Raw genomic sequence first — 27,633 nt, 5'->3', positions numbered from 1 at the left:
TTATAATTAAACAAAATTTATCTAAACTTCGAAAGAATTAGAATGGCCAGGCAATGTATTTTATTATTCAAGCTTTAAATAAAAGGCTTAAATAACACTGCATGTCTAAATGTACAGTATTATTAACAGTTGTGAACGATAATAATAATATTAGTGAGAAGCACTGTGAGGTCGATCGATTGCTCGGCGTTTGATTTCGTGCTCTGGGCTGCCTCCCAATCGTTGTGCTCTGTATGGACTATGAATGCCTGTGTGTGGCTGCATGGCGCCGCTGTTTGAGTTCAGTGAAGCTGTTTCTGTTTGTGTGAGGAAGCATTTCTGACACGTTTTAGCCGGTAAGAGCTGGATATTACATTTTTCTCCAGTCTGAGACCCAGAGACTGCGCTGTTAAGATCTGTTAGCTTTAATACTGAGCTGGTGGAGCGATAGAGCTCGCGAGCGTTAGCGACAACCGGCAAATGTCAGTTTTAGCTCGCTTAGCAACCGAGCTAATACATTAATACTGACGTTTAAGGCAAATATCTTTAATTTATGTATATTTACTTCGTATTATGTGGTGTTATGCTGAGACATACTGAAGAAAGGTAGTAAAAGCACTGTTCTGCGGCCAACACAGCTAACTAGCTAGCTTAGCAGCTGCCTGAGCGTTGTTTTTGTTTGTGTCTAGTTGTTGTTAAAGGTAAGTTAGCTAACGTTATCCAGCGTTAGCCAGTTAAGTTAACTACAAAAAATATAGTAGGAGAAATACGTGTTTTACGTAACTAGTTTTTAGTATCTAAAACTGTTTTTAATTGTGTAGCTCAGAGGTTCTTAAACTATGATACAGTTAACTAATACACCATAGGATAATAATTTAATCTCGGATTTTTTAAATGTACCTAGCCCAGCCACAGTATCATGACCACCTTTGTTCACTCTCCACGTTTTCCAGCTCCACTGAGTTTAAATTAACACATTGTAGATATATAACGCTAAATGCAGAGTGTAGTCCTGAATCTGTATACTTTATTATTATTATCCTTCTTTCACCCTATACTAGTGCATTAAAAAGTAAAAAAACTAGAATGTCATTGAAAAGGTACTTTATTTTAATTATTCAGTTCAAAATCTGAAACTCATATATTATACAGATGTATTACACACAGAGTGATCAATTTAATGTGTTTATTTTTTTATTGTTGATAATTTTGGCTCACAGTCAATGAAAACCCAAAAATCAGTTTCTCCAAAAAATTAGATACTATATAAGATACTAAGATATGTACTTTTGCCAGTGTGCCAAGTCCTGCTGGAAAATGAAATCCGCATCTCCATAAAATTTGTCAGCAGAGGGAAGCGTGAAATGCTGTAAGATTTTCCACTGCAGCACCAGCAGATGACATGCCAGGAGACGACTCCAAACCATCACTGATTGTGGAAACTTCACACTAGACCTCAAGCAGCTTGGACTGTGTGATGATCAGTGATGGTTTGGAGAGAGATGTCATCTGCTGGTGTTGGTCCACTGTTTTATATCAAGTTTCAAGTCAGTGCAGTTTTTTTTTTTTCAAAAAAATCTTACAGCACTTTACTTCACATTGATGGTGGTGGTTAGTGTGTATTGTGCTGTTTGTATTGGTCATGTTTAGGCCTATCACAATGAGAAATTTTGTGGATGATATGTCGCCCCAGACATTATTGCGATAAACAGTTCTCATATAACTCATATAACCATTAATCGCCACTTATATCATGATAATAGAATAGCACGACAAAGTAATTATACCCTTTTAAAGACAATAGCATGTTCTTCACGTACTGCATTCCACACTGTGTATATATATTCACAGTTATAAAAAGCATTGGTCTGGTACTGCCTCAAATACTGTTCACTGTTATATATGTGAACAAACGCACAAATAAACACAACAGATTATCAAATAATATTGAGGTCATGTCCATTTATTGTACAATAAGTGGATAATGTAATTATCATGACAGGCATAGTCAAGTTCTAGTTCTTTGTTAGTCACAGGTCACAAGACGCTGCCCACAGTACTTTGCCCACTGACACACTGACATATGATGATCCCCCAACCAAATAATACCTGCTCTGTGCAGTCCTGACTATTAAAGAACAGGGTAAAAAAAGAGGATAATAAAATATGCAGAGAAACAGATACAGGACTACACACTGTTATTATAGAATTACAATGTGTTCCAATATGCTCAGTACAGCCGAAAGAAGAAACAAAAAGGAACAAAAACAAAATAGAACAAGTACTGGCAAAAGAAAAGATGCATACTATGTGGAGGCCACATCTAGCGTACTGAATATAAGTATATATGTAGAACATGTGATTCTTTTAAAAAAATCTTGTTTGTGCTACTGTTTGATCACAGTTGTAGGTGGATAAAATGCTGTAATGTGCCCTCATTTGATGTCAGGCCTACAGAACAGTAGTTTTGCTACACACTTATGTCTACTGCTTGTCTGGTTTTGTTTTAATATGACCTTTCTCACCCCTCCTTTTTTCTGTGGTCCAGTGGCTGAATAAACATGGGTCGTCGTTCTTCAGACAGCGAGGATGACAGCCGCAGTCGGCGGAAGAAGAAGCACAGACGCCGCTCTTCTTCTTCTTCCTCCAGCTCATCAGGCAGCAGAGTGACGAGCCGCAGCAAACATTCCAGCAGGAGAAGTTCCCGGGACAGAGACAAGGACCGGGACCGGGACCGCGACAGGGACAAAGATCGAGACCGTGATCGAGACAGAGAACGAGATCGAGACCGTGATCGTGATCGTGATAGAAGGTAGGACCTGAATGCTCTCATTAAATTGTGTGGAAGATGAAGGGACAGATAAAACTAATTGGAATTATTATTATTATTATTATAGGTCTCTAATTTCTCTCATGAACATTAAAATGCTTTTGAAAGGAGAGGCTTTATAAAATATACTGCAAAATTTATGTGGGTCTTAAAAACAGAATGTTAGTGCAGTCCCCAGTGATACCAAAGCCATCTGCTCCAAAGTACCAGAGAGTATAATTTGCAACACTCTTTCAGGGTAGGAGTAAAGTGGCCCTCCTTTTCCCCCATTGCTCCCATTGCTCAACACAACTTATCGTGTTGTTATCGGCTATGGCATTTATGAACTAGTGTAATTGAATTGAGATCTAGTGTTCTCCAGTGTAGGTGCATTAGTGGCACTTTAAATAGATGCACTTGGCTGCTTTTCATTGGCTGGTCTCTGAGGACTGCCTTCTTACCTGCTGCCCTTCACCCTTCCAGGTGGTATCTTGTGATGAGGTAGTCCTATCTAATGGATTCAAATAATAATGTTAATCCTAAAATGTTAAGATGATCATAGGTAATCATCAAATTGCTTTTATTCAGTTAGAGCTTGATGATTTTCCATTGGCCTTATTTTTGTAAGAGCAAAAAATCATATAATTGATGACATAATGGGAATGACAGTCACATTTTTGCAATAGTTCTCATTTTTATCATTTTCTTTACTTCTGTAATTTTTGTAGTTCCACTGGTGGTGATTTGATTTAAATAGTTATATAAACATTAGGCGTTCTTTTTTGTGTTTTAAAGCTATTTTTGTCATTATAGAATCTTATCATAGACCTTCCATAATGCAGTTAGACTGTCCTTAGACCTTAGACTGTCAGCAGAGTTAGATCATGCTCATTTTAAGGTGTGTATTCAGTACGGATAGTAATAAATAGCCCAAATTGTGGAGGATAACCATATTCTTGAAAACCCCTACATCCCTCTGACACACACAGTCTTTGATGCAGTTGTTTAGGGCCAACTGTCTCAGTTCAATTATTCATGCCATTTGGTGTGTGTGCATTATATGGGATGGGAAATCGTTGTGACCTCAGCGAATGCATTGGTTTGGAACAAGAAGAGGAATGGATTAGGGAATGTCAGGATTGAAGCTGAATGACAAGATTTTGATTGGACAGTTGTTGATGTAGTGTGTTCCCACTAATCTGCTCCTAACTATATGTTAAAGGAATTGGGTTGGTTTGAAGGAAAAACGTAAAGCTAACTAATTAATAATGTTTGGTCAAGGTCAAGGTATCATATACATATTGTATCGGCAGGTTTAAACCAATACACTGCAAGAGCTATTGGTCAGATTGTATTAAAGCATAATAACTATCCCATCCCCATGTTGTTGCACTTTGCAAATTTACTTCATAGTGGCACCACATCATGTAAAGTAGAGGAAAAACTTATTCTTATATAAACATAAAAAACATATATTTATATACATGAACATACAGGTCTGGAAGGAAATTAGAGACCACTTTAGTTTCTAAACCAGTTTCTCTGATTTTGCTCTTTATAGGTATATGTTTAAGTAAAATGAACATTGTTGTTTTTTTTCTATAAACTGCAGACAACATTTTTAATCACAGTTTTCATGCATCTTGGCATGTTCTCCTCCACCAGTCTTACACACTGCTTTTGGATAACTTTATGCCACTCCTGGTGCAAAAAATTAAGCAGTCCAGCTTGGTTTTATGGCTGGTGATCTTCCATCTTCCATCTTCCTCTTGATTATAAACCAGAGGTTTTCAATTTGGTCAAAGAAACTCAATTTGTGAGTGGTCTCTTATTTTTTTCAGAGCTGTACATCTAGATATGTTTTTGGTCAGATGTGTGTGGTGAGTTGAGGTCAGATGGAAAGCTAAATAAACCTCATCACCAACTTCCCCTAGTATCACAAAATATTGTATGAATCACCCACCATCATTGCAGAGAACACAGTTCTACTGCTCCATAGCGCAATACTGGGGGATTTATACTCTTCTAGCCCATACCTTTATATTAGTTTTATCCCCCGTTAATCTGCTTCAGAGAGTCCTATTCTATTTGCAGCACTTCTGTATGAGGATTAGCTCTGTTGCATTTGTACAAACATTTGGACACAGAGTGTATTATGCAGAAAATCTGAATGAGGAGAAATGATGACTGTATTAGGATGAGTTGCTGCTGTTGTTTTGTGTTTTTGCTCTCTTCGCTCTGTCAAACAGTCATGTTTCGTGTGTATTATGTGTGTTTTGTTTTTTTAATAGAGAAAGCTTGGGGCAGGCCATAGAGGCACAATAGCACACAACTCCTTCTTATGGATCGCTAGTGTTACAAATTTATTTTGATAGTGCAGCGTTTGTATTATCTGTAGTGGGTTTTTCTTGTTCTTGCCTGTCTCCCAGTGGAGCAGCCACTGTTATTTTAGCTTTAAGCACATGTGAGCGATGGGGAGAGGAGAAAAAAGCAACCCATAAAGCAAGAATGGGCTCAGAAGAAAGAGAAGACTTTTAATAATGAATATTACTCAAACTGTCTGGGAGTGATGCGCATTTAAATGCTCCCCCAGCAGCCCCATCCCCCTGTACGCGCTAGCCGCCAGTGCAGCCTTTGAGCTGCGGGTTTACGAACAGAACCGAGGCAGAAGTTGCTCGCTATGGAGGAGATGAAAAGAGCGCAGCCACGGCCCCGGCGTTTACTCTCCCAAAGCCTGGCCTGTCTCTGCCGCTTTGCCTTCCGACGCAGTGATGCTCTCTCTGGGATGGGCCGTCTGACTTGCCAGCCACTGGCAGTGAAGTCTGCTTTAAGAGGTGGGGAATTATTTAGCCAAATAAACTAAATTGTGTTAAATTAAGGCAATAAGACGATAAACAATTTATAGGCACAGGGAGCAGGCCTTCTATTTTAAATTAGAATTTGAGGAGTGGCTATAGGGAGACCCAGAGGATCAGGGAAAGTAGACAGCTGGAGAGAGCAAGAGAGGGAGAGAGGGAGAGAGCAAGAGAGGGAGAGTGAAAGTGAGTGACTGAGTGTAAGAGTTCATTAGTTGAAATAATGGAGTAAAGGAGGGGGGGTGGGGGTTAGCTCATCTAAAGGAGTGATGTCAGCCTTTCTAAACACAGTGCAGTGAGTCATTCTGGCTGATGGGTCCATGTGGAGTCCGCAAGTTCAGGATCTTGACCTCTGTTCGGGTGCTCAGATTATCTCCCATCATCGAGAGGTTTTATCTGCTGTTTATTTCTGGGCTGTGTGTGAGAGCTGAAAGCTGCAGTTACCAAATATCAGTTTTTTTCAATTTAATGAACAATTCTGGGTTTTGCAGCAATGCATTGGTTTTCAAACTAAGTGTTTTATGTTGATGAATAGTTTACATCTAGATCAGTAGATAGCTGTGTTGTACTTCAGAACCCACTGTTCTGTTTGGATAGCTGTATGTATATATAGTGAGGAGTTAACTTGTGAGTGAGGCCAAACACTGTCCAGCGTGATCATGTTAAGGTGACGTTAATTATCTCAGTCTTATATAAGTTGTGCGTGCATTTATCATTTCTCAATCCACAGTTTTATGAGTGTACTGGGAAATTGTCATAGGAGGCATTATCGCTCACAGTGGACAGTGCAGTGGGTGACGTTTGGCTAGTATTGTCCATGCAAACAGAAAGGATAGATGTGAACAGAATATAGAGAAAATATTCAATGCTCTTGTGATATATAACAAAAATCATGGGACAGAAATCTAGTCCCTTAAGGATATTTGCCATGTCAGTGTGTTATGAATTAGTTCGAATCTATTCGTCTTTTATTTTTAAATCTCTTGAACCCTACGTTAATATATGCGTTTCATTAATCTAGAAACTACTCCGTAACTATCATATAACTCACTTGTGTGCAAAGAAAACTAGTATAAAATAGTAGCATTTATTTATATGTTGTTGTGATTATGATAACATTGTTGTGATAATATATAAAGTAGACCCGCATGATCAAAATAAATATATCATGTTCTGGAACAGGATCTTTTTTTCAGGTTTCTCCAAATTAATTATTTTTTTATGCAGTCAAAACAAAACTACAACACTGCCCTCTAGTGGTTGGGGTTTAAACACAACACAAATTGAACAACTGTCTTAACACCAATATGCACATCCAAACTATTCAATAATAATTAATACTGTGTCTTTAAAAATCAGTGAAGTATTGCAAAACAGAATATCGAGATATGATAAAGTATCAATACCGATTGTTTCTTATAGCCGTACTTTACTATGTGATACTTTTGCTTTCCCAGGCGAAGGCACCGTTCCAGCAGCAGCTCCTCCAGAGGCTCCATTCACAGGAGGCGGAGCCGCAGCACTGACAAAGGGCGGGGCCACAGGTCACGGAGGTCTCGCTCCCGCAGCCGTAAGAGGTAAGAAGAATAAAGGACACCAGCTTGCCTGGTGCGACAGTAGGCCTGCAGTCCGATACTCGTGCAATCTGGATAATCTTAATATCCTTTTATTCTATATGACTATATTTTATACAAATGGGTGGAGCAATAGAAACCAGTAGAAATATATATATATTGCATTAACCTACATTAAATGCTTTTTACCTCTCCCTACTTTTTGGAAAAAGTTCTAACACCAATCAAGATTTACAGCCATTTAAAACAATGCCACCTGTAATACCTATTCTGGTAGTTCAGGTTAACCAAATACAAAAATATTAAGTAAGTTCCAGCCCCAGGGACTCCTGTCTCAATCATTTTCAATCTCTGTGAGATCACTGTGAGTTTTGAGTGAATGACAGATCTCTGAGAGGATCTGAACCCTGTGAGGCATTTAGGGAGGAAATAAAAGACCTGCGAAGATAAAAGGTTAGTTATGTAATGAGATTTGCAATCTTATATTGAATATCCTCAGACTCAGGTTCCTGGCTTAAACTTTATCATTTATTCTTTGGCAAGGGGGAGCCAAAGTACAGCACAGCTCGAACAATTCAGCTGCAAGCCTTTCTCAGCGTCTCAGCATCCCAGCGTGTCTCCCTTAAACAGTCAGCTCTGCCTGTTAAATCAGTAGAAGTTAAGCAGGTGAATCAGTGCGCAGCAGTCTCTGTTTAAGAGCACATGTGTTGTAAGGCATTGAGACAGTTTAGCATCATTGTGCTTCATAAATAATAGGACAGTGTATGTTGTTGGAAGCATTGTAGCGTTTTTATCGTTTGGATGCACAATTAAGAAATATGAGTTGGTTGATTTTTAAATATTTTCAGAACTAACAAATACAATTGTAGTATGGAAAGATTTGACTCATCAGCTGACTCTTATCACTTAACTGTTCAAACCCTTAAACCATAAGAATTGACAGTAACAAAGCTAAAAAAGGGATTTTGTGGCTTTTCAACACATTATCATGTATTAAACATTTAATGGGACATTCATTTAATGTCACAATATCACAAAAAAATATCTGATCAGTGATTAATGTACTGTTGGTGTATCCTCACCATTTTAAACACAATAATGAGAGAAGTTGTTTCACATCACTTAATGTCTTCTATATGTATACCTCTTAAGGAAATGGCATCTCCTAGTGAAGGTCACTTTTTTGTCTTCTGTTTTCAGATTTTATACAGTTTTTTTCAGAGGTAAAAGAGCTGACCAGAACATTGGACCTTAAAATGGTTTTAAATATACTACAGATTATTTATGGAAATAGATATTCTAATATTCTATGCACTTAAACTGTTAGGTGTAAGCACAAAAAAGTTGAAATTCAAGTCAGTTTATGAATTGTATCTAAAATGTACAACAATCATTAAAAATGTGACGGATTAAGTTGATAAATTAGTTAACTTATTAAATTAACATATATATATTTTTTTTATTAATTATTAAAAATTAAACTAGCTAGAATTTATTTTTATATTTTCTGAATTTACACAAAGTGGTCTGGGTTGCAGAAGGAGACTCCTGTTATGTTTAACAGAGTGTTTTATTTAAATGATATATAAAGTATTTTATAGTATAATATATTTTATGTATGTGTTTGTGTAAATGTTTAATAAAAGAGTTAATACCTTTTATAAATATATTAAATGAAATACCCAATGTTAGACCAAAGAGGCCGTTGAATTTTACTATTTAGTAGTACTAAACGTATTTTTATTAATACAATTTGTTTATGTAAATATTGGAATATAGGAATTGCAGTAGCAAATGTGCGCAAGCTTCTAAAAAAAAAAGCATAACTTTAGTTAATTTCATATTTTTGCTGAAGTGTAACAAAGTGGTCTCTATTACAGAAGGGGATTCCTGTTGTTAGGCCAAAGTGAGAGTTTTATTTCACCGAAAACGCCAATATGTTTGCAATTACCGGCTCACATTTGGGTGTTTAATGAAGAAGAAGATGAAGAAAGGAGAGGAGAAATGAAACATGTAGGCTGCAGCATGTGGGAAAGCATACTTGCCTCTCCCCAGCCATCCTCATTTAGACTGCTACAGAAAGCTGCCTTAGCTAATTAGCTTGTGACAGCCTGCCATTAAAGCCCTTCTGTTTTTTAGTGAGGCACTCTCACTCTCGCCAGCTGCTTGTCCTCTGCACATGCTCGCTCGCTCGCACTAAATACAGCGGTTATTAGTGTACGTTATGATTATTTTTTTTGTCTCTATTAATTAAGCAGGGGCCCAAGCACCCTCGGGTCAAAGCGCACTGTCTGTCCTTGTGGCCTCTTCAGAGCGGGAAAGAAAAAGGGGGCACTTAGGCTGATTAATTAATGCAATTAAAACATAATTATCCAGTCGCTGTTTATTGAAATGTTTGTTTTCTGGTTCCCCCCTCTTCACTTGTGTTTATGCGAGCGTGCACGCACACACACACACACACACACACACACATACATACACACGTACACACACGGACTCAGCGTAGGAAGAGTGACCGTGGGCATCATGTATGGTTGATAAAGGGAGCCGATTTCATTAACATTGCAAATGTGAGTAAATGAAGCCGCCAAGAACACGGCGGTTAAATCCTTCAGAACGGCAGGGTGGCTCACGTAATATATGCGCGCCGAGGCCCCCTGTTTACTGGTGCGCGGCTGCAGGAGATGGAGGAGAAATTTCAATCACAAAGGAAAGAGGTCCATATCTTCATTAGCCTCCCACTGATAAAGAGGGCTAATAGGAGCTTTTCTCAGACTGCTGCTTGTTTTTTTTGTTATTGATAGCTTTATTTGCAGCTTTGTTAGACTGCAGTGACTGGAATTAGAAATAACTTGCTTACCATTTTTTTTATAAGTTAAAGTAAAACTTTTTCTTTGAAAGGCTGTAACTATAAATGACCAACTATAATGGGTAAGAGACTCAAGTATCACAATATTATGTTTTGGAATGTTGTATTAGTTCTAAAAAACAAACAACCATAGTATTGTTTTAATAACATTAACATAAATTTTGTGTGGTTGTCTGCTAAGGTTATTAAATTGTAGTCTTCACTTACTTTTTTTAGCCTGCACTGTGGATGATTTCTCAGTGTCCTATAAAAAGACATAAATTTAGCTAGATTCTTCTGTTTGTTTATAGTTGTGAGTATGACTTTTTTAATTGATCTTTGCCTTCTCGCTTTCAGTAAGGGTTTAAAAACACGGTATCGACAAGTAGTTTTCGCACAGAAATCTGAGGCAGACAGTGCCGATTTTTTGGAATCTGAGCTAAAATATAGCACACATTACATGTCTTGGCATGATACAATATAGGACCAGATTCCTGACCACATGCTCCACCATTCATGTGACTCACGTAAACTAGGAGATTCAGATGCCAACATGGAGGTGCACAAGCTTGCTTCAGTCGTTGTTATGCTGCAGTTTGTGCAGAAGCAAACAAAAAAAAAAAACGTAAACGTTGTTGGGTAGGCAAAGCGGTGGGTTGGGAGACGTGTTTATGTGTTTCATGGTCTCTACACATTATATAAAGAGATGAAGGCAGGAAGAACACTCGGTGGCAATAAATGGTGCCGCAGTAGCGACTCCAGCTACTGCAGTAGTGCTAACGTTATATGATGGAATGGAAAATTTTAATAAAATTAAAAAAAGGCTGTAGTTCCTTGTGTGTAATCATGCTTGTGTGCATAATTATAACATTCTAATATTCTGCAGCTTTTATTAGGATTACAGTTTAATGTGTTGCTTTGCTGTGTTTTAATTAGTACACCTTCATAGCTTTAAATACAGTAAAAATAGCATTAAGAACTGTAGACCTAAAAAAACTTGAGCCAGACCTGACAGGGTCCAGGGAAAGTAGTGAACAATACTTTCTGGGTTATTTATTTTAAGATTTGTTAAATTGTTTTTGTCTATAATTGTAACTTAGTCCGATAACCTTTGCTTTGTAGCTTTCAGTTGGAGGGTAAGAAAATATTGATATATCGAAGAATCCTGATAAAATGTTTTTCTATACTGTATTAATTCTTAAAAACTGTGTTGATTTTAATGAATAGTTTACACTCAGAGATTTGGAACAGATTTCAGTTCATTTTGAGAGCTTGTATGCTTAGTTTATGCATTTTAAGAGTTAACTTTTTTTTTTTATTGTCCTGCACTGTGGATGTTTAGTTAATTTAATCAATAAATATATAAAAAAATACAGCTTGCCTCCAGCACAGATCTCTTCTTATATTTTTAATATTCTACTATTTGATTTGTTTGATCAGTTGCTAGTACAAGAGTGTTGTATATTGGCTTAGATGTGATGTTCTGATAATCTGTTTTTATTGATTTACCTGTTTGATTTGTGGAAAAGCAATTAAAAGCTTTAGTTTGGAATCTGGATGTTATTTCAAGTTTATATATGTTTTTGGAGTTCTATCCTGCTAGAAGTGATACTTTAAAGAATGGTTGATTGATAGGTTTGCCCCCAGATGGTCAACACTTTTGTTTTGGCCAGCAGAGATATAGGGCTGGAGTAAAATTATGGGCTGTCTGTGGCATCAGTCCAAAGAAGCCTTTTTGTCACCTTTATTTTGAAGATCCTGATATAAGTCTGGGCTCGGCTAGAAGTTTTGAGGGTGTGCGATTGTAGGCCTGCGATAAGTGGAACAGGTTGCCCCGCTCGGGGTAGCTATCTGTCACTGTCGTGTTAAAAGGGTTTGGGTCGAGTTATGGAGTTGGGGACGAGGCACACTGATAAATCAGGGGCGGATTGAGTGGACAGCTCTCCGTGATTGATATACTGACAGGATATGAGCGAGCGCCATGCGAGATCTAGAATATGAGAGTGGGATGAGGGAGAGAGAGTGAGTTGGGGAGGGTGGATGGGTGTGTATGTGGGGGGGGGGGGGGGGGGGGTGAAAACTACCCATAGAGTGGATATTATTCAGAGGAATAAGAATAATAACTGCAGCATGGGAATATTGCTGCAGAGAAGATTAGGGCAGTTTGGAGCGAATATTACTTTCAGCGGCCCTTATGTGTAAAGAAAGAAAGAAAGGGAAACAGATAAATAAATAAATAAACAAGCAAAATTAGAATAATGCTCCATTATAGCCTGTTGTTTTTTTCCCCCTACCCGTTCATATCAGAAAATGAGATGAACAGAACGGATGCCCGTAGAGACTCGCAGTCTCTCTCCCCCCCCAAACATGTACGACAGACAAGAGTAGCTGATAACCCATTAGACATTAATGTTTATTCCCTTTGATCAAAACAGGCAGTTCATGCAGCCCGGTTGCTGCTGTGAAGAAGCTATTGCTCAATATGTCTCGCTCTCTCTGTGCACAGAGCTTCTGTAGCCCAATTCACACAGCCAAATAAAGCTAGAATGTAACATGCTGCGAAACTGAGATGAAATTTAAACGCAGTTTTCTGCAGGACTTTGTTTGCAAGTGAGGGGAGTAGTTTGAGGATATTAGGAAAAGATTATGCCAAATCACTTCACATTGCTTCTGGAGCTCAGTAGCATTAGGGAAAACAGGATTTCCCCGAAATAGCAGTAATAATCGAAACTCAAAACTACTGTTTTAAAGCCACCAGTTCACTGGTGTTGTAGTTGGAGTCAAGATATTATATTATTGTAATTTTAGGACCACTTTGTCAGTGATGGGATATAATGATAATATAATAGCTAGGGTTGTGATGAGGGATAAAAGCGGCCCAATATTTCTTGTCAGATGTTTAACCTGTCTTTTAAGACTTGTGCACAGGTAACCAAAATAAATGTTCGGTTATTTTGGGCCAAACAGCAGCGCTGGTCTACTCAAGTGAGCTGCTGTGTACACACACACACACACACACATGCCTACACACACACACACCTGCCTATCTGTTGGGTTTAACACGTTGTTCAATTAAACGCTAAGTCGCTTAGCTGCAGACTGCAGAGCGAAGCGGAATGATGAACACATGCAGAGGCATCGAATTGAAGTTTGGTCATAGGTTGCCAGATCTGTATTAAACTTTCAAGGACTTTCGATATTAGAAACCCTCAAGGGGTTTATGAATAATCATTATTCATAATAAAAATATACCGACCTCCATGACAAAATGGTTACTTACATAATGTAGAAAAAAGTAAAAATTTCAGGCAAATCTCTTCAGTAATGTTTTTTTCTTTTAAATGCAAAAAAAAATCTGAAATCTTTTTTCCTCACGCACAAACCCAGTATATTGTCTCTTTTCTTCTCCTGAGTAATAATAAAGTAATAAAGTAATTGCAAAAAAACTGTTTGTTATTAAGATCAGCTCTGCTGAGCTTTTTTGTCATACAGTTAGGCATGTCTCAATGTAATGCACTGAAACTATTTGTACGCATCAAAATGAACTGTCAAGTGGACACGTAATGTTATAGCTGCTTCTCTGAGCACCTGCTTAGCATCCTCAAAATTAAACTGATGCCCAAAAGCAGGAGAAAGCATTAGGAAGACATCTAAGCCTGATGCATTTGGGGAACAAGTTCTAAAATAGAACTTTGTAGCTGCAGTGACCAAACATGTGAAATTCATCTATTAAACAGTGAAGGTTTTACCATGACCATCACAGTCCACTGACATAAACATCATCAATAACCAGTAGATAGACCTCTAAAGAGCAGACCAACAAATACCACAGAACTAGAATGAGTTGAATCGAGTCGAATCAGGTCAAATAAGTGAAAATACCCCAAAAATGGACTGAAAGGCTTTTGGCTTGTAATCCAACCGTGGGTATTACTAAGTATTGACAAAACTTTTGCCTCAGGCCATGTTGCACAAAATATTAAAGAAAATGTTTGACTTTTTGCCTTTGGAAGTCATGTCATCTGTGAAACATGCAATCTTTACCGTCTATCATTATTGCATCTGCATACTTGCATCTTTTAGTAGAGCCACAGTAGTCTGAGAGCAAAGTTTTAGTTATAAAATAAAAAAGGTTTAATGTTTTCCAATTTAGAAACTTGGAAGTCTTCAGATGATGAGCATTGAGCGTGTAAGCAACTTTTTGTAAAACTGCAAAGTCTTTTGGCCAGTCTGTGGAATTTTTTTTTTCTTGCTGAAGGAAGCCAGACAACTAAAGTTCCTGATGGAATGCTGAAGATCACAGTTTTGTAGTTATTAGGTCCTACATCAGTGAAACATCGGTTGTTCTTGGCCTATCACAGAGGATTTTCAGTAGTAGGGTCCCAGATTTGTGTAATGCTTGCTTGGGATTGCCAAAAATTCAAGGAGGATAAAAGAACTGTCTTAATGTTGATAATGTGGTGATAGTGAGAGTGGGATTAGTGCACAATATGGAAATATATCATGCTAAATGCTATTATTTGGTTGCAGTGGCTCTTTAACTCATTTTGTAGTCTTAATATTTTGTGTACTCCTCTTGTTCTAAGTGTTCAAAATGACCTGCCTTAACTAACTGCTTACATACTTGTAAACTTATTTGAAAATTTAAACCGAAATCTTCACAAACATCTCCTAAATCTTTAAAAACGTATCCCTACCCTCATCTATAACATTCAATTTTAAGCTAATGAGAGATTATTTAGGTGTTGTCTCGGCTGTTAAACATGGTGGCGGATCATTTATTGACCAAGACTTTTTTTTTTCTCTTTCTGTTTTCTCCCCAATTTACACGGCCAATGCGGACTCCCGCATCACTAATGATGCCCCAACACCAGGAGGGTGAAGACTAGCACATCCTCTTCCAACACATGTGAAGTCAGCCAACCGCCTCTTTTCGAGGCCAAGTAGCATCACAGCACGCTTGGAGGAAAGCGCAGCAACTCTGTTCCAATACATCAGCTCACAGACACCTTGTGCTGATCAACATCACCCTTTGAAGGTGATGTGGGGAGAGAGCACCATCTACCCACCCAGAGAGAGCAAGGCCAATTGTGCTTTCTTAGGGCTCCGGTAGCCGATGGCAAGCTACATGAACAGGATTCGAACCAGCAATCTCTCGATTATAGTGGCATCGCTTAGACCGCTGGGCCACTCTGAGCCCCCTTGTGGCCGATTTCTAATTGAATTTTTAATATACACTATTATGAGGCGAACAATGTCAGTGATTGGCTGTTTCAGCTGTCACTCTTTCTTGGTTAAGCTCATTGAGTTTAAGAGGTTAGTTGTCGCCTGCCACACTGTTTCTAATCCACCATTTGACCCCAAAGACCAGACAACTGTCTGCCTAAACCACAACACACAGGCACACGTCTCCGTGATCAATATTTCATTACGCACTGTGCCTTGGGTTTCTCCTTTTGAATTAAAACGACAGGAGGTGCCACCACAAGAACGTGCAACACCCCCTCCCCTACAATTCCCTCTCTGTGAGGTCCAGAGCACAGGTGCGGCCTACTAGCGAGAGTTTTCCTTTTTCCGTTCTTCCTAAAGACAGGAAGAGAGGTGTAAGGAATGTTTAAGATCTCAGAAGGTGTGAGTGATAGGCTTCTCTTCTGAAATGAGGTGTTGGTGCAGCACATCTGCCTGATGACTTTCCCTGCTGCTTCCTCACCGTAGCCTCGGTGTGGCTGAGCGGCCGGCGAGATCACGCACAGGAAGAGAAGGAGGAGAGGAAGGGAAAGAACGAGGCGAATCGGATAATGCAGATGGCATCTGTGAGAATCGTGCACTTTAGATATGGCGTATGAAGGAGCTTATGGGATTTTTTTTTTGTAAATCTTAACTATACCTTACTTACTCCTGACTCATGATTCTGCAAAGGATGTTCATTCAGAAGCTCTTATCATCTTTTTAATTTCAAAATTAAAGATTTATGGAGGCCACTGTGCCCTTTGGAACTTTCAGTGCAGCAGAAATATTTTGTAGCCTTCTCCAGATCTCTCCACAGTCTTCTCTCTGAGCTCTACAGGCAGTTCTTTCCTGCTTTGTAGGTTTTTGCTCTGATATGCAGTGTCAGCTTAGAGACCTTATAAACATATAAACAGGGGTGTGTCTTTAAATCTTCTCCATTCAATAAAAAACTCTAATCAGTGTTGAAACTTCTTTAACGCTTCAAAGCTAAATTTCAGTTGTCATTGCAAAGGGTCTAAATACTTCAATATTTTATTATATCTTTTCATAGGACAACACTAAAGATATATCACTTTGATGCAATGTAAAGTAGTCAGTGTACAACAACTTATATAACAGTGTGAATTTGTTGTGCCCTCGAAATAACTCAACACACAGCCATTAATGTCTAAACCACTGGCAACAATAGTGAGTACATCCCTAAGTAAAGTAAATGCCAATTCATCCCCAAAGTGTCAATATTTTGTGTTATCACCATTATTATCTATCATTGCCTTAACCCTCTTGGGTATTGAATTCAGAAACCAGAGCTCCACAGGTTGCTAATGGAATCCTTTTCCACTCCTCCTTAATGACATCATGGAGCTGGGGGATGTTAGACACCTTGTCCTCCTCCACAATTGGATTTTGGTCTGGAGACATACTTGCCCAGTCTTACCTTTATCTTCTCTTTGTGACAGCTTTGCATTTCTTTTGCATTTCTTTGCATTTCTAGTTGTCACAATTTGATTCTTGTTAAAGAATGTGTCTCAGATTCTTAGGTTTACCCATTTTTCCAAGACTTCCATTGACAATTACATCTTTAAATGAAAGTGTAAATCATTGTTTTCAGTTTTTCACTTTACCTGTCAGTGAATGTAATGTTGTGACTGATTGATGTATATTAGCCCTTAGCTAACATACCAGTCACAAGTTAACATGGAGGTCACAATACACTGTATTCTAGTTAAATAGCTTGTGTTTTTATTGGTTTTGTCAATCGATTTAAAAAAAATCTGATTAATCACAATATTCTGTGATTAATCGCACTTTCTTCTTATTAAGATTCTAAAACTTATGGGATATTTAAATGTAAGTAAATTAATGAAATGTACAGTAGGATTGGGGAAATGAAATTATATTCATTAATAGATTTAATTATTATTTCAGCATTAATAAATAAAAGATTTTTTTTTACCTTCTGAAATTGAAAGTAGTGACACAGTGTTTAGATCATTTACTAACATCATACTTGGTCACGCGAGGAAGTTAGGGCCAAACCTGGTGTGTCCCATTGACAACACTCATTTGTATGTTCCTCATCTTCTATTTGAGAGGTTTTCTGTGGGTGCTTATCATGCTAAAAAAAACACTTATTGTTGATTTTACCAAATTGAAAACCTTTGGAATGTAATCAGGCGCAAGATGGATCAAACCAAGCTGAACTACTTGATTTTTTTGCACAAGGAGTGGCATGAAGTTATCCAAAAGCAGTGTGTAAGACTGGTGGAGGAGAAAATGCCAAGATGCATGAAAACTGTGATTAAAAACCATGGTTAATCCACCAAATAATGATTTTTGAGCTCTTGAAACATTATGAATATGAACTTGTTTTCTTTGCGTTATTTGACGTTTGAAAGCTCAGCATCTTTTTTGTTATTTCAGCCATTTCTCATAATCAAACATATACCAATAAATAGCAAAATCAGAGAAACTGATACAGAAACTGAAGTGGCCTGTTAATTTTTTCCAGAGCTGTATATTTCGTTTTCCCATCACCACTGACTTTTTCATCTTGATGTACATTTTGGGGGGTCAAGACTACCCTCTGGTTCCTAACCTGCTTTACTAATGTCTGGAGCGGACCCTAACCCGTATTCTCGCACATGCTGGCTGATTTGTAAATAGTTGATTCAAGCTGAAGCCTGGCCTGCTTTCGGCGGAGTGTATTCTTTATTTTATCAAAATCAACATGCTTCCACTAGCCTCGATCTAAGAGGCCACGATTTCTTTCGTTTTTTTTCTCCTCCTCTGTTTTTTTGTTCTTCCCTCTCTTTCTTTTAGTCTTTCTTTTGCTCCCTCCTTACATCTAGAGTGCACAGTGGTGTCTTTTTTTATTTATCTCCCCCCCACTAAAGGCTAGTCAAACGCTGCTGGCCTTTGTTGTCAGAAACCTTTATTTACCAAAGACGAGAGTAAGTGAGTGACACGGCAGAGGCCTTTTATCCCCGGCTAGCCGCGAGCGCAGCTCCCTCTGCCTGCCAAAAGAAGCCCCCCGGCCCTCCTCCACCCTCCCTCTCCTCCAGGCACATCCAGCAACAAGGCCTGTCCCCTGGGTGGCTGGTATTGGTGGTGGTGGTGGTGGTGGAGGGGGTTTAGCTTTTCTGCAGCCCCGCCAAAGAGCTGCCCATTAAATACTCTCAAACACAGACTCGAGCTGTCACACTCGCCCCTTTCTATACCACATATCGGCTACGCTATGAATCGAGCCTAACAGGTCTGGAGTTATTACTTATGTTCCGCTGTACCAGTGAGGTTATTTAATTATTAAGTATTCTGTATGTATTTATATGATTTATGTTACATATTTAAATACATGTCTGTATTTACTGGCTCAATTCTTCCATCCTTCTTTTTTCTCAGCTATACATACATATAAAAACAGTCTGCTGTTCAGATGAAACTTCAATTAATCTAATTAGACTTAACATAAGTCGGTTTACATACCAATGGGGGACCTACACTCTTAAAAAACATAGTTTCTTAAAATGGTTCTTTGAGGGATGCCAGTATAACAAAGGCGGGCCACAGTCAAGGTCTAAAGTTGAAAGCTGTCCTATCTGGAGCTGGACCTATATATCTCTCTACTAAGAACTATTTCATTTTGAGTATTTGTTTATTTTTTAAGCAGAATTATTTTTAACATAATTTTCTTATCAAAATATATCCAACTAAATAGCTTCTTCACAATAACTATTTTTGTTTGGACTATAAATTGCCCCAGAAATAATTGCAATCAATGGTATTCTTGTATATATTTTATATATATTGTGTGTGTGTGTATATATATATATATATATATATATATATATATATATATATTTGTACCATTTTTATTATATAATGATGGTATGAAAGCACAATAATGCAGTTATGCACCTTCATAAAGCAATGATTTGAAATTTTCATTTTTATAATTAGGAATATTCAGAAATTGGAATTGGAATCTGAAAGGTGAGATTATAGTTAATAGCCTCAGATATCTAAGTAAACAAGAAAAATATTGAGATTATGTTCATATTTTGTAAGATAACTTGATAACTTATTTATTGTAACAGGCTTATCTGAGGTTTACCAGCCCAGGAAACTCCATTCGCAGGAAAGACCAATTGCATGTATAATGAGTCGTGATCAACAGGAAAGAAAGAAAATACTGTGGTCGGAAAAATATATGAGCCTGAAGATTTATTTTACGTAACTCGGAAGATGTGCTCTTAAAATGAAATAATAAAACATGTGTTGATATTGAATTGTTTGCTGGCAACTTCAGTATGCTGGACATGGCACTGATCATAATGCAGGTTAGACGTTCTGAAGTTGTGGTCCATGGTTCCTCTAGCTAGACTTTTCTGTAACTGAATTTTGGTTTCAGGGAGATAAAGTAAAGATCTGTACATCAAGTAAAGGTTCTTTTGAACTCCTCACCTCCAACCTTGTATCTTTTTATATTACAGATATTCCTGCATCTTAATGGAACCCAAAGCCATTCTTGTATGGCACCACCTTCATCTTCTCAAAGAACCATTGAATCACCTTTCTGTTTAACAGTCTTGGAGTTAGGGTTAATGCATGCACACAAGCAGACATACACACACTCGCAGACCCGTACACACACTCCAGATCCACGGTTGGCCTCTGCGTGAGCCGTGCAGAGATTAATTCAGTAATTTGATTCCTGCATTGTTCTCAGTGCCAGGTCGAAAGATACTCTGGCGCTCCGGTTACCCTCCCCTCGTCTCGTCAAACCCCGTGTCAGTCACGCAGGGATGAGGGATCTTTTGTCCACCAAATATATAAATATGGAATGAATAAATATTGTAATTTGGGAACACGGATGCCCCGAGGCCAGGAGAACTCTGCGTCGAGCACTCTGCCTCTTTCCCGTTTGAGCTCGGCAGACTTGAAAGGAGCCCACAAAGAACATCACAAACGGTGGCTGATTGGTCAAAGGCTAGCCTGCTGATCTTTATTCTGGAAGCACAGCCGCTGCCCCGTCGCAGCTCATTATCCGCCGGCCGGTGATTCGCAGTAAATATTAAGGGTGGTGAATTTTTTATTTATTTATTTATTTTAAAGCCTTGACCTTTCATGCTGTGGAGGAATGTGTCGGGAATGTGTCGGGATTCCTCATTATAGCCCCCGCGGTTTCCCCCCACGGCTTCGTCTCTTCCCTGTATGTCTTAATTTCGTCAAATTTCTGAGTGACTAGACTGATTTCAGATGTCATTTGAAAGCTTTTGAAAGAATAATTCAGCCTCATCTGGGACCTAACACAGCCTAGTCATGTGATCACCCATTGAGGCCGGGGAAATGTAGCGTAGAAAGCAAGTAGAAAGACGTGGCTGGCTGCTAATTCACAATGAGCTCTGTTCTTTTTTTTTTTTTTTTTTTCTGTATTTCATCCCATTCAAAGTTGCGATTGCTTCTTTTTCCCCCTCAAGCTCTTTTTCAGTTGCTATTGGAATACGAATACAAAATGAAATTCTTTCCTTCTTACTTTCTCTCTCTGTCTCTCCTACCCCCCACCCCCTCCCTATTTAAGGCCTTCTTGAAGTTCTTCCAAATTGGGTTTTAAATGCCAATTAGGAGGTTGAATGTAGTAAAATGAAAGCCAGCGCTACCAGAATGGCCTCACCTTCTGGCTGCCCGGGCTTCTGAGAGAGCGCGCTGAACCTTTGGCTCCGAGCGCCGCTTTGAGAGAAAATATCCTGCCTAATGAACACATTAATTAGAACCATAACTATTTATAAGATGATAATTAGAAACGAAGCGAGGTAAACTGGGCCCTTCCTGCAATTAATGGCGGATTAATTACGGGCGGTAATGAAGTGGAGTTTTGAAACGCATTAAGGTGAAGTACAGAGGCGCGCGGCGGCTTTGTGATCACTGGCATAATTATTCGCTGGCCGTTTGAGCCCCCGCTCGCTTCGGCGCCGGCTAATCAGCATCATTGCGTCGTTATATATGCACTTAAAAAGACTCGCCACTGCAATGACTGCCTAATTATTTCTAATTGGCAGGCCCGAGCGAGGAGGCAATCGGCAGGACTGCGGGGGCCCAGCCGCTCGCAGAGGAAGGAGACCCGGGGTCCGGCTTCGGCGAGCCTCCCTACCTGTGAATCTGTTGCTTAGAAACGCACCCTGCAGACCCTCGGAAAGGTCGTTTGCCTGAAGTAGTTACGGCGGCCTTGAGATTTTTGTGTTATTAAAAAAATATATATTTTTATTTATTTATTTATTTCTTGAAAGCTTGAGGTTATTTTTTATTTTTTCTGCTTTAATTAACAGCGATTGCCTCACAGTGAGGAGCTAAGCGCTCCAGATCAATGTGGTTTGCTAAGAGAGTCCGAGTCATCCGGTGCCCATAAGCAGAGAATCAGACGAACAGAAAAAAAGTCAGTGCTACATTTTTAGGCCCAGACTGCTGCGGTATGATTTGGATTGTGAATACTGTTGTGTAAATCGAGAAAGAGATAAGAGATGAGCATTATGGATAGTTCTGATAAATAGAGCATTTTTTATCTTCCATGGGTCATGGCAAAATCCCTGTTTTATGGCTTGGCAGGACATTACTAATGTCCCACTAGATTCAATTTTAGCACCTGTGAAAGTGTGAAGTTAATTATGATAATAAAATTTTAGGGTTACCTATATTGTAGCATTGCTTTTCACTGAGTATGTTTTTTTAATACCTTAAGTTAGGGAAAATACACAGGCTGTCCAAATATTTCTATAGTTCTTCTTATAATGCATTAGTCTGCTGACACAGATTTGCAAACAGATGCTGCTTGTCTGACCCCTGTAGAGGAGAAGTATTCCCAACTAGCCAATAGAAAAGGACTATCTGGAGCAGCTAAACCCTGAAACACTGATGAACCTATTGCCACCATGCCTAAAACCGGGCATGGGCTAAAGGTGTATAATAATCTCCAGTGTTGAGCTGTTAAGCAGTGGAACTGTGTTCTCTGGTGTAATAGTGTCATCTGCAATACTTCTTTTGGGCTGTATAAAATATACAGTTACTCCAACAAAAGTAGGTATCTCAATACTTTTGTCCACATAATGTATCTTGCATCATTCTTGCTGGTATGAAGGTGTTCCTCCAGCACTTTCGATTATATCCCCGTCAAACCGAGCTTGTGTCTCCAGAGGAAGACTTTGCACTGGACTGTTTTTTCAATACGTGTGTGTTTGAGAAGTGTTTCAGGTGGAGCAGTGTGTGGCGAGCGTCCCTAGAGCCGTTTTCCTCTAGAAGTGCTGATGGCTGCCTCTAAGCAGAACCATGTGTCTCAGCGCGTACGAGAGACACCATCGTCTCCCCAAACACCACTGGAGCAAATTGTAGCCTAATCGAATCCAAAGCTGCACTTGTCTCTCCCTCTGCTCTTCTGACAGCACAAATATGGTTCCAGTTACCAGTGTAATATTTAAGCTTAAAAAAAAAAAAAAGAAGCCAAAAGCGAGAGTGAGAGCGAAGGAGAGGGAACACTAATAAAAGTGAAATCTGGATTATGTGCTTCTTGACTGAATTCATGACACCCCCCGAAAATAATGAAACACTTTCCCCTCTCTTGATATTGGAGTCTTGGAGTTTTTATTTATTTCCTCTGTACTGTCGAGCTTGTGGAGGAGCTTCTGACTGATTTGGAGGAAGTTGGGAAATGTATGAGCTGCCAACCACACACACACACACACACACACACACACACTTCACACACCCATACACACCAATGCACAGGGTGTGTGATTAGTGGAGCAAGAGATGGAGCAAAAGTGCAGAATCAGCAGACTCCTGCTATAGCATCACTCTTCTGACCGTGTGATGAACACCGTTGCTTTTTATTCCTTCAGCTGAGACCATGACGATTTTGTCATCCCAGAGTTCCTTGCAACCATGAGGTCCATCAGCCTGGTCTATTGTTTCTAGAGTTGACTGAATAGAACCTCAAAGTGAGTGTAACGGTGAGGGTCTTGGTATATCTGTCCTTTAAAAAGTAAAATTAATAATCAGGATTAAATCTGTCTGGTTTAAATTTTGTGTGTTTAGTATTTCTTTAAGCGTTTTGATTTATTGTACAGTGCTTAGGTTGATACTTGATGTCCTTTAAATGTGCTTTAGAAATAAATCTGACTTGAGTTAAAAATTCTTGAAACTTAAAAGTGCCCCCCAAAATTTTGTTTGTTTTATCTAGTCAAACATTCAATTACAGTTTTCCCTTTTCTCTTTATTGCTGATATGAAAAAAAATCTGATTTGATCTGAGATTTAAAATGTGATCCGATCTAACTGTAATTGTAACTGAAGTAACCTTCTTCAATTGGTAAGAAAAAGTATATGCAGGTAAAGAAAATCTCCTAATAAGGCTATCAAATAAGCGACCATCAAAACAAGACAATTAACAAAATAACAAGGAACAAAAATTAGCAATTTTAATGGAGCTAAAAATGCCACATTCCTGTAAAATTGATAGTTTTAAATGATTAAATATTAAACCCTGATTGGTCAATTTTAAGGCTGGAAAATTGTGTATTTATTTTAAGTATGACTTTAAGATGTTAAGTAAAATTAACAGGAGATCATTGTTTTCAAAACCAGGTCCTGTACTGGCTATAAAAATTGGCAAAGTTGATTGAAATTCCATGTCATAATGATCAAATGCTTACTGTATTCCAGGCTTGAGTTGATTTAGAGTACATGACTGATTTTATTGGGTTACAGAAGTTGGGTTTGAGTGCTTGAAAAAGTCTTGAACTTGAAAAGCACTTCATTGTAACAAGCCTGTAATAAAGAATAGACTTTTCACATAAAGGAGCCTTGTACCAGTTACTGTTCCTGTGTGGTCCGTGCCATTTATTGCCAGTACCCCCCTCTCCCCCATTAACCAAAGAAAAGCACTGCAGCGGACAGTTTTGATCTCGCAAATCAGTTTGTTTAGAAGTTTAAAACCGAGCGATTGACAGCAGAAGTGCGTAAAGCAGCTGTGGGTGTAGTTGTTCTAATTTACAAGCAGTAAATTCTCCATGCAGATTTGCAGTATGGGCGGAATGGGTGCAGAGAAATGGACGGCAGAATGAATGAAGCCGAACTGCTGCTTGCTTATTTGGCTGTCAGCACCACTCAGAAGGGCCTGAAGAAGGCCTGATGGCATTCCACCATTAAAAGCTATCAGCCTTACAGCTCTGATTGATCCTCTGTGGGCTAAAATTTGATATCTCTGCATATCTCTCCCAGGTCACCCTTCAAGACTGGGCACTCTGGTGATGGGATACGGCAGATGTTTCGAGGTCCTGAACCTTAGATTCTTCTCCAACTTGGAGTTTTGGATGGTGTCTCTATATGAACTAGGGTTGTTCCATATTGTATCGTATATGGTAATATTGTTATGATTATTGGAATGATAAAAACAAGCTGTAAAATGATAATTGTGGTATTTTATCTTAAAAGTAGTCTCTCTTTTATTTAAGAGCTATATGAGGCAAGATTTTTTTAATAAAGGGTTTTATATGCAGTTTATATGCGTACACCACTAAATATATTGCACTCTAATTTCAAGTGTCATTTAATTTAAATAATTATTAGATAAAGCCACATTATGCACTGGTCTCTATTTTCATATTGTTTGAAATATTGATTTGTCTGAAAATACAGGAATCACAGTGTTACAGTAAAGTATGTGAAGTTAATAATGGTGGTGTTCTATTTTTTAATTGTCTTAATTTTACCTTTCATTGGTATTAATTTGTTTTACAAACTTTTTTATACAAAATCAAAGTTGTGATAAGTTACTGTTTTTTGCAAAAACATGAGTTTTTTTTTTTTTTTTGTTATTCTGCCAGACACTTTATGCTTAAAAACAGGTCAGATAAAACTTATTTGTTGGATAAATAAAATGCATGCTGAAATTCTTATAAAATCAGTATTGTACAATAGTGGACACAAATCATTTTTAACACAAATAATTTATGATCGACATTAATAATCATTGTAAATGGTTAAGCAATGACTCAACTAATTATTAATTGACACTAGTTAAGACTTTATTAAACATTACTACTTTAAATACTTAAGAATTATGTAAATAATAATGAAATGAGACATGAGTTGAACAAAATTGTCAATTAATAATTAGTACAATAATTAGTATAATTAGTATGTTATATTTAATTTGTGTGTAGAAATACTTAAAAACCTAACATTGTGTGAGTGTTAAATTCATATAAACAAGGTATTTCTGTGTGTCTTAAATATTGTTAAGTTATGTTGTGCAAATAGATTGTAATTATTGATTTGGAATTGCTCTTGTTTTGTGCTTCTTATTTAATCATACAGTCTGACTTATTATTAAATGACTGTAAAGCCAGAACTCCCAGAAATGAGTAACTCCCCTCATTTTAGGTCATATTGCCAAAAATATCAGTATCACAGAAATAGCATGAAATATCACAATATTATTTTAGGGTTGTATCGCTCATCCCTTAACAGTTTCTAGTCTTTTGGAGCAGCAACCATTATGTTTTTCCAACCGAGCTCTGAAAAAAAAAATCAGCAACTGACTTCATTTCCGTTCATCTGCGGTGGCGAATAGTTAGCGTTTTTACAAGGGCGATATTTCAGATGCACTCGCATGTTTAATTAAGTGTAGTTTTTCCTTTGACGGTGGAATGCACGTCTGCTTTGTGTCTCAGCTTCTCCGCCGTCCGCTTTTTCCCCCCTTTTTACAGTTGGCCCACATGTTTCGCCTCAACATTTATGATTTTTCTTATAGCTGAGTTGTGAGGTACCTAAATCACTCGGACACACACGGCATAAGTGTCCACATTTAAACAATAAAACGCTGTTAGGAACAGACCTTCAGATCTACTGTCACTTCATAAATACTCCTATATAAAAAGAGCCGAAAAAAACATCATCGTGCCCTGAGAACACACCTGCTAATTAGAAACACATTTTCTGCTACGTTATTTTTCGTTTCGTAAGCGCGCCACCTCCTTTTCTCTGGAAAAAGGCGGAGCGGCTCGTGTGATGGAAAAGAAAACATCGGCCCAGCTTGAAACCTCAGACCTGCAAAACTTTGAAAACTCAGAACATCCTTGTTAGTTAATATATTTTTAAAGTGCTTTAGTTCAGTAAAAACTTGTGCTGTAAATGTAAACATGTAAATGAAACGAAAAGTAGTCATGTGACCAAGTGAGGTATTAGATATTTAATTAGTGATGTAAACACAGTGGTGATAACTGTCAAATAGGGTTGTACAATATTTATTTCATGATTTATATCACGATATACAGTATTTTTTTTTTCCGCACCATATTATATAATTCCAACATCTATATGAACAGTGTAAAGACCTCAGGCTGTGGTGTACATAGTCAAAAATATAATAATATATGAAATTTAAAATACACAATTTTTGTATAAAATTTTGACACGCAGACAAGATGCATCAGCGTCAGCATCAAAAACGGCTATTTAGATTACTTTCATGCACTTTTCAGTGATTGTTTTTAATTAATTTTTTGCTGCACATCATCCAATTAAACATGATTTTTTTACACTCTGTAATAAATGTAATTAAATTTAAACACTAAAAAAATCCTTGATATGGATATTAAGGAATATTGATGACTAACTATTCGATGCAATAAAATATCAATATTTTGGAGGTAGGTAGGTAGGTAGATTACTTTTTTATCTATGCTGAAATACTGTATGGATTAAATCTCTTAACAAACTTTCACTACACCCTTTGCTCTCACTCTCTCTCTCTCTCTCTCTCAGACGCACACATTTAAAAACAAACGTACAGCTCTCTGTTAAACTTTTTTTTAGCACATTAAAGGATTTTAATTTAAAAGCAACAGAACTAACCTGAGATATACTGCTCTGTTTGCCAGGCACATGCCACCACAATAAACTATTATTTTTTGTCTCCCGCTCAAAAAATACATGGAAATATAATTTTTATACAGTTTATACAATTTATACAGTACATATCTTGACTTTGCCAATTTTACATATTTTTGTGTTTCATTTACAGTAAATTATTAATTGTTAACTGCTTAAGCCTTACAAGGAATAAAAACAAAAAAGGCCGTTATCATGATTAAAGACGATTAATCACAATAATGGTGTGAATAATGTGATTTCATTCCATTTTTGCATTTGATTGGCTCCACGAACAAGAACAAATCCAAAGCCAAACTCCATGTTATTTTTTCTTACGCTGTAAAAACGCTAAGAGATTCGGCTTCTCTGGGTGGGTTGAGGCTGTTGCTGGAATGATGGCCCGTGTCGACAGTGG

General features: G+C 38.0%; 1 protein-coding gene across 1 annotated transcript in view; it reads left to right on the top strand.

The window, feature by feature from the left end:
* Positions 1-224: 224 nt before the first annotated feature.
* Positions 225-27,633, top strand: part of rsrc1 (arginine/serine-rich coiled-coil 1) — a 202,106-nt gene continuing 174,697 nt past the window's right edge. The window contains exons 1-3 of the mRNA XM_022678771.2: positions 225-335; positions 2,528-2,791; positions 7,101-7,220. Of these exons, the coding sequence (XP_022534492.2) occupies positions 2,541-2,791; positions 7,101-7,220 (371 nt within the window). The 5' untranslated portion in view covers positions 225-335; positions 2,528-2,540. The remainder of the gene's footprint in view (positions 336-2,527; positions 2,792-7,100; positions 7,221-27,633) is intronic.

Source organism: Astyanax mexicanus, chromosome 4 (assembly GCF_023375975.1).
Source record: "Astyanax mexicanus isolate ESR-SI-001 chromosome 4, AstMex3_surface, whole genome shotgun sequence".
Taxonomy (NCBI): Eukaryota; Metazoa; Chordata; class Actinopteri; order Characiformes; family Acestrorhamphidae; genus Astyanax; species Astyanax mexicanus.
This window is presented reverse-complemented; position numbering and strand designations above follow the sequence as displayed.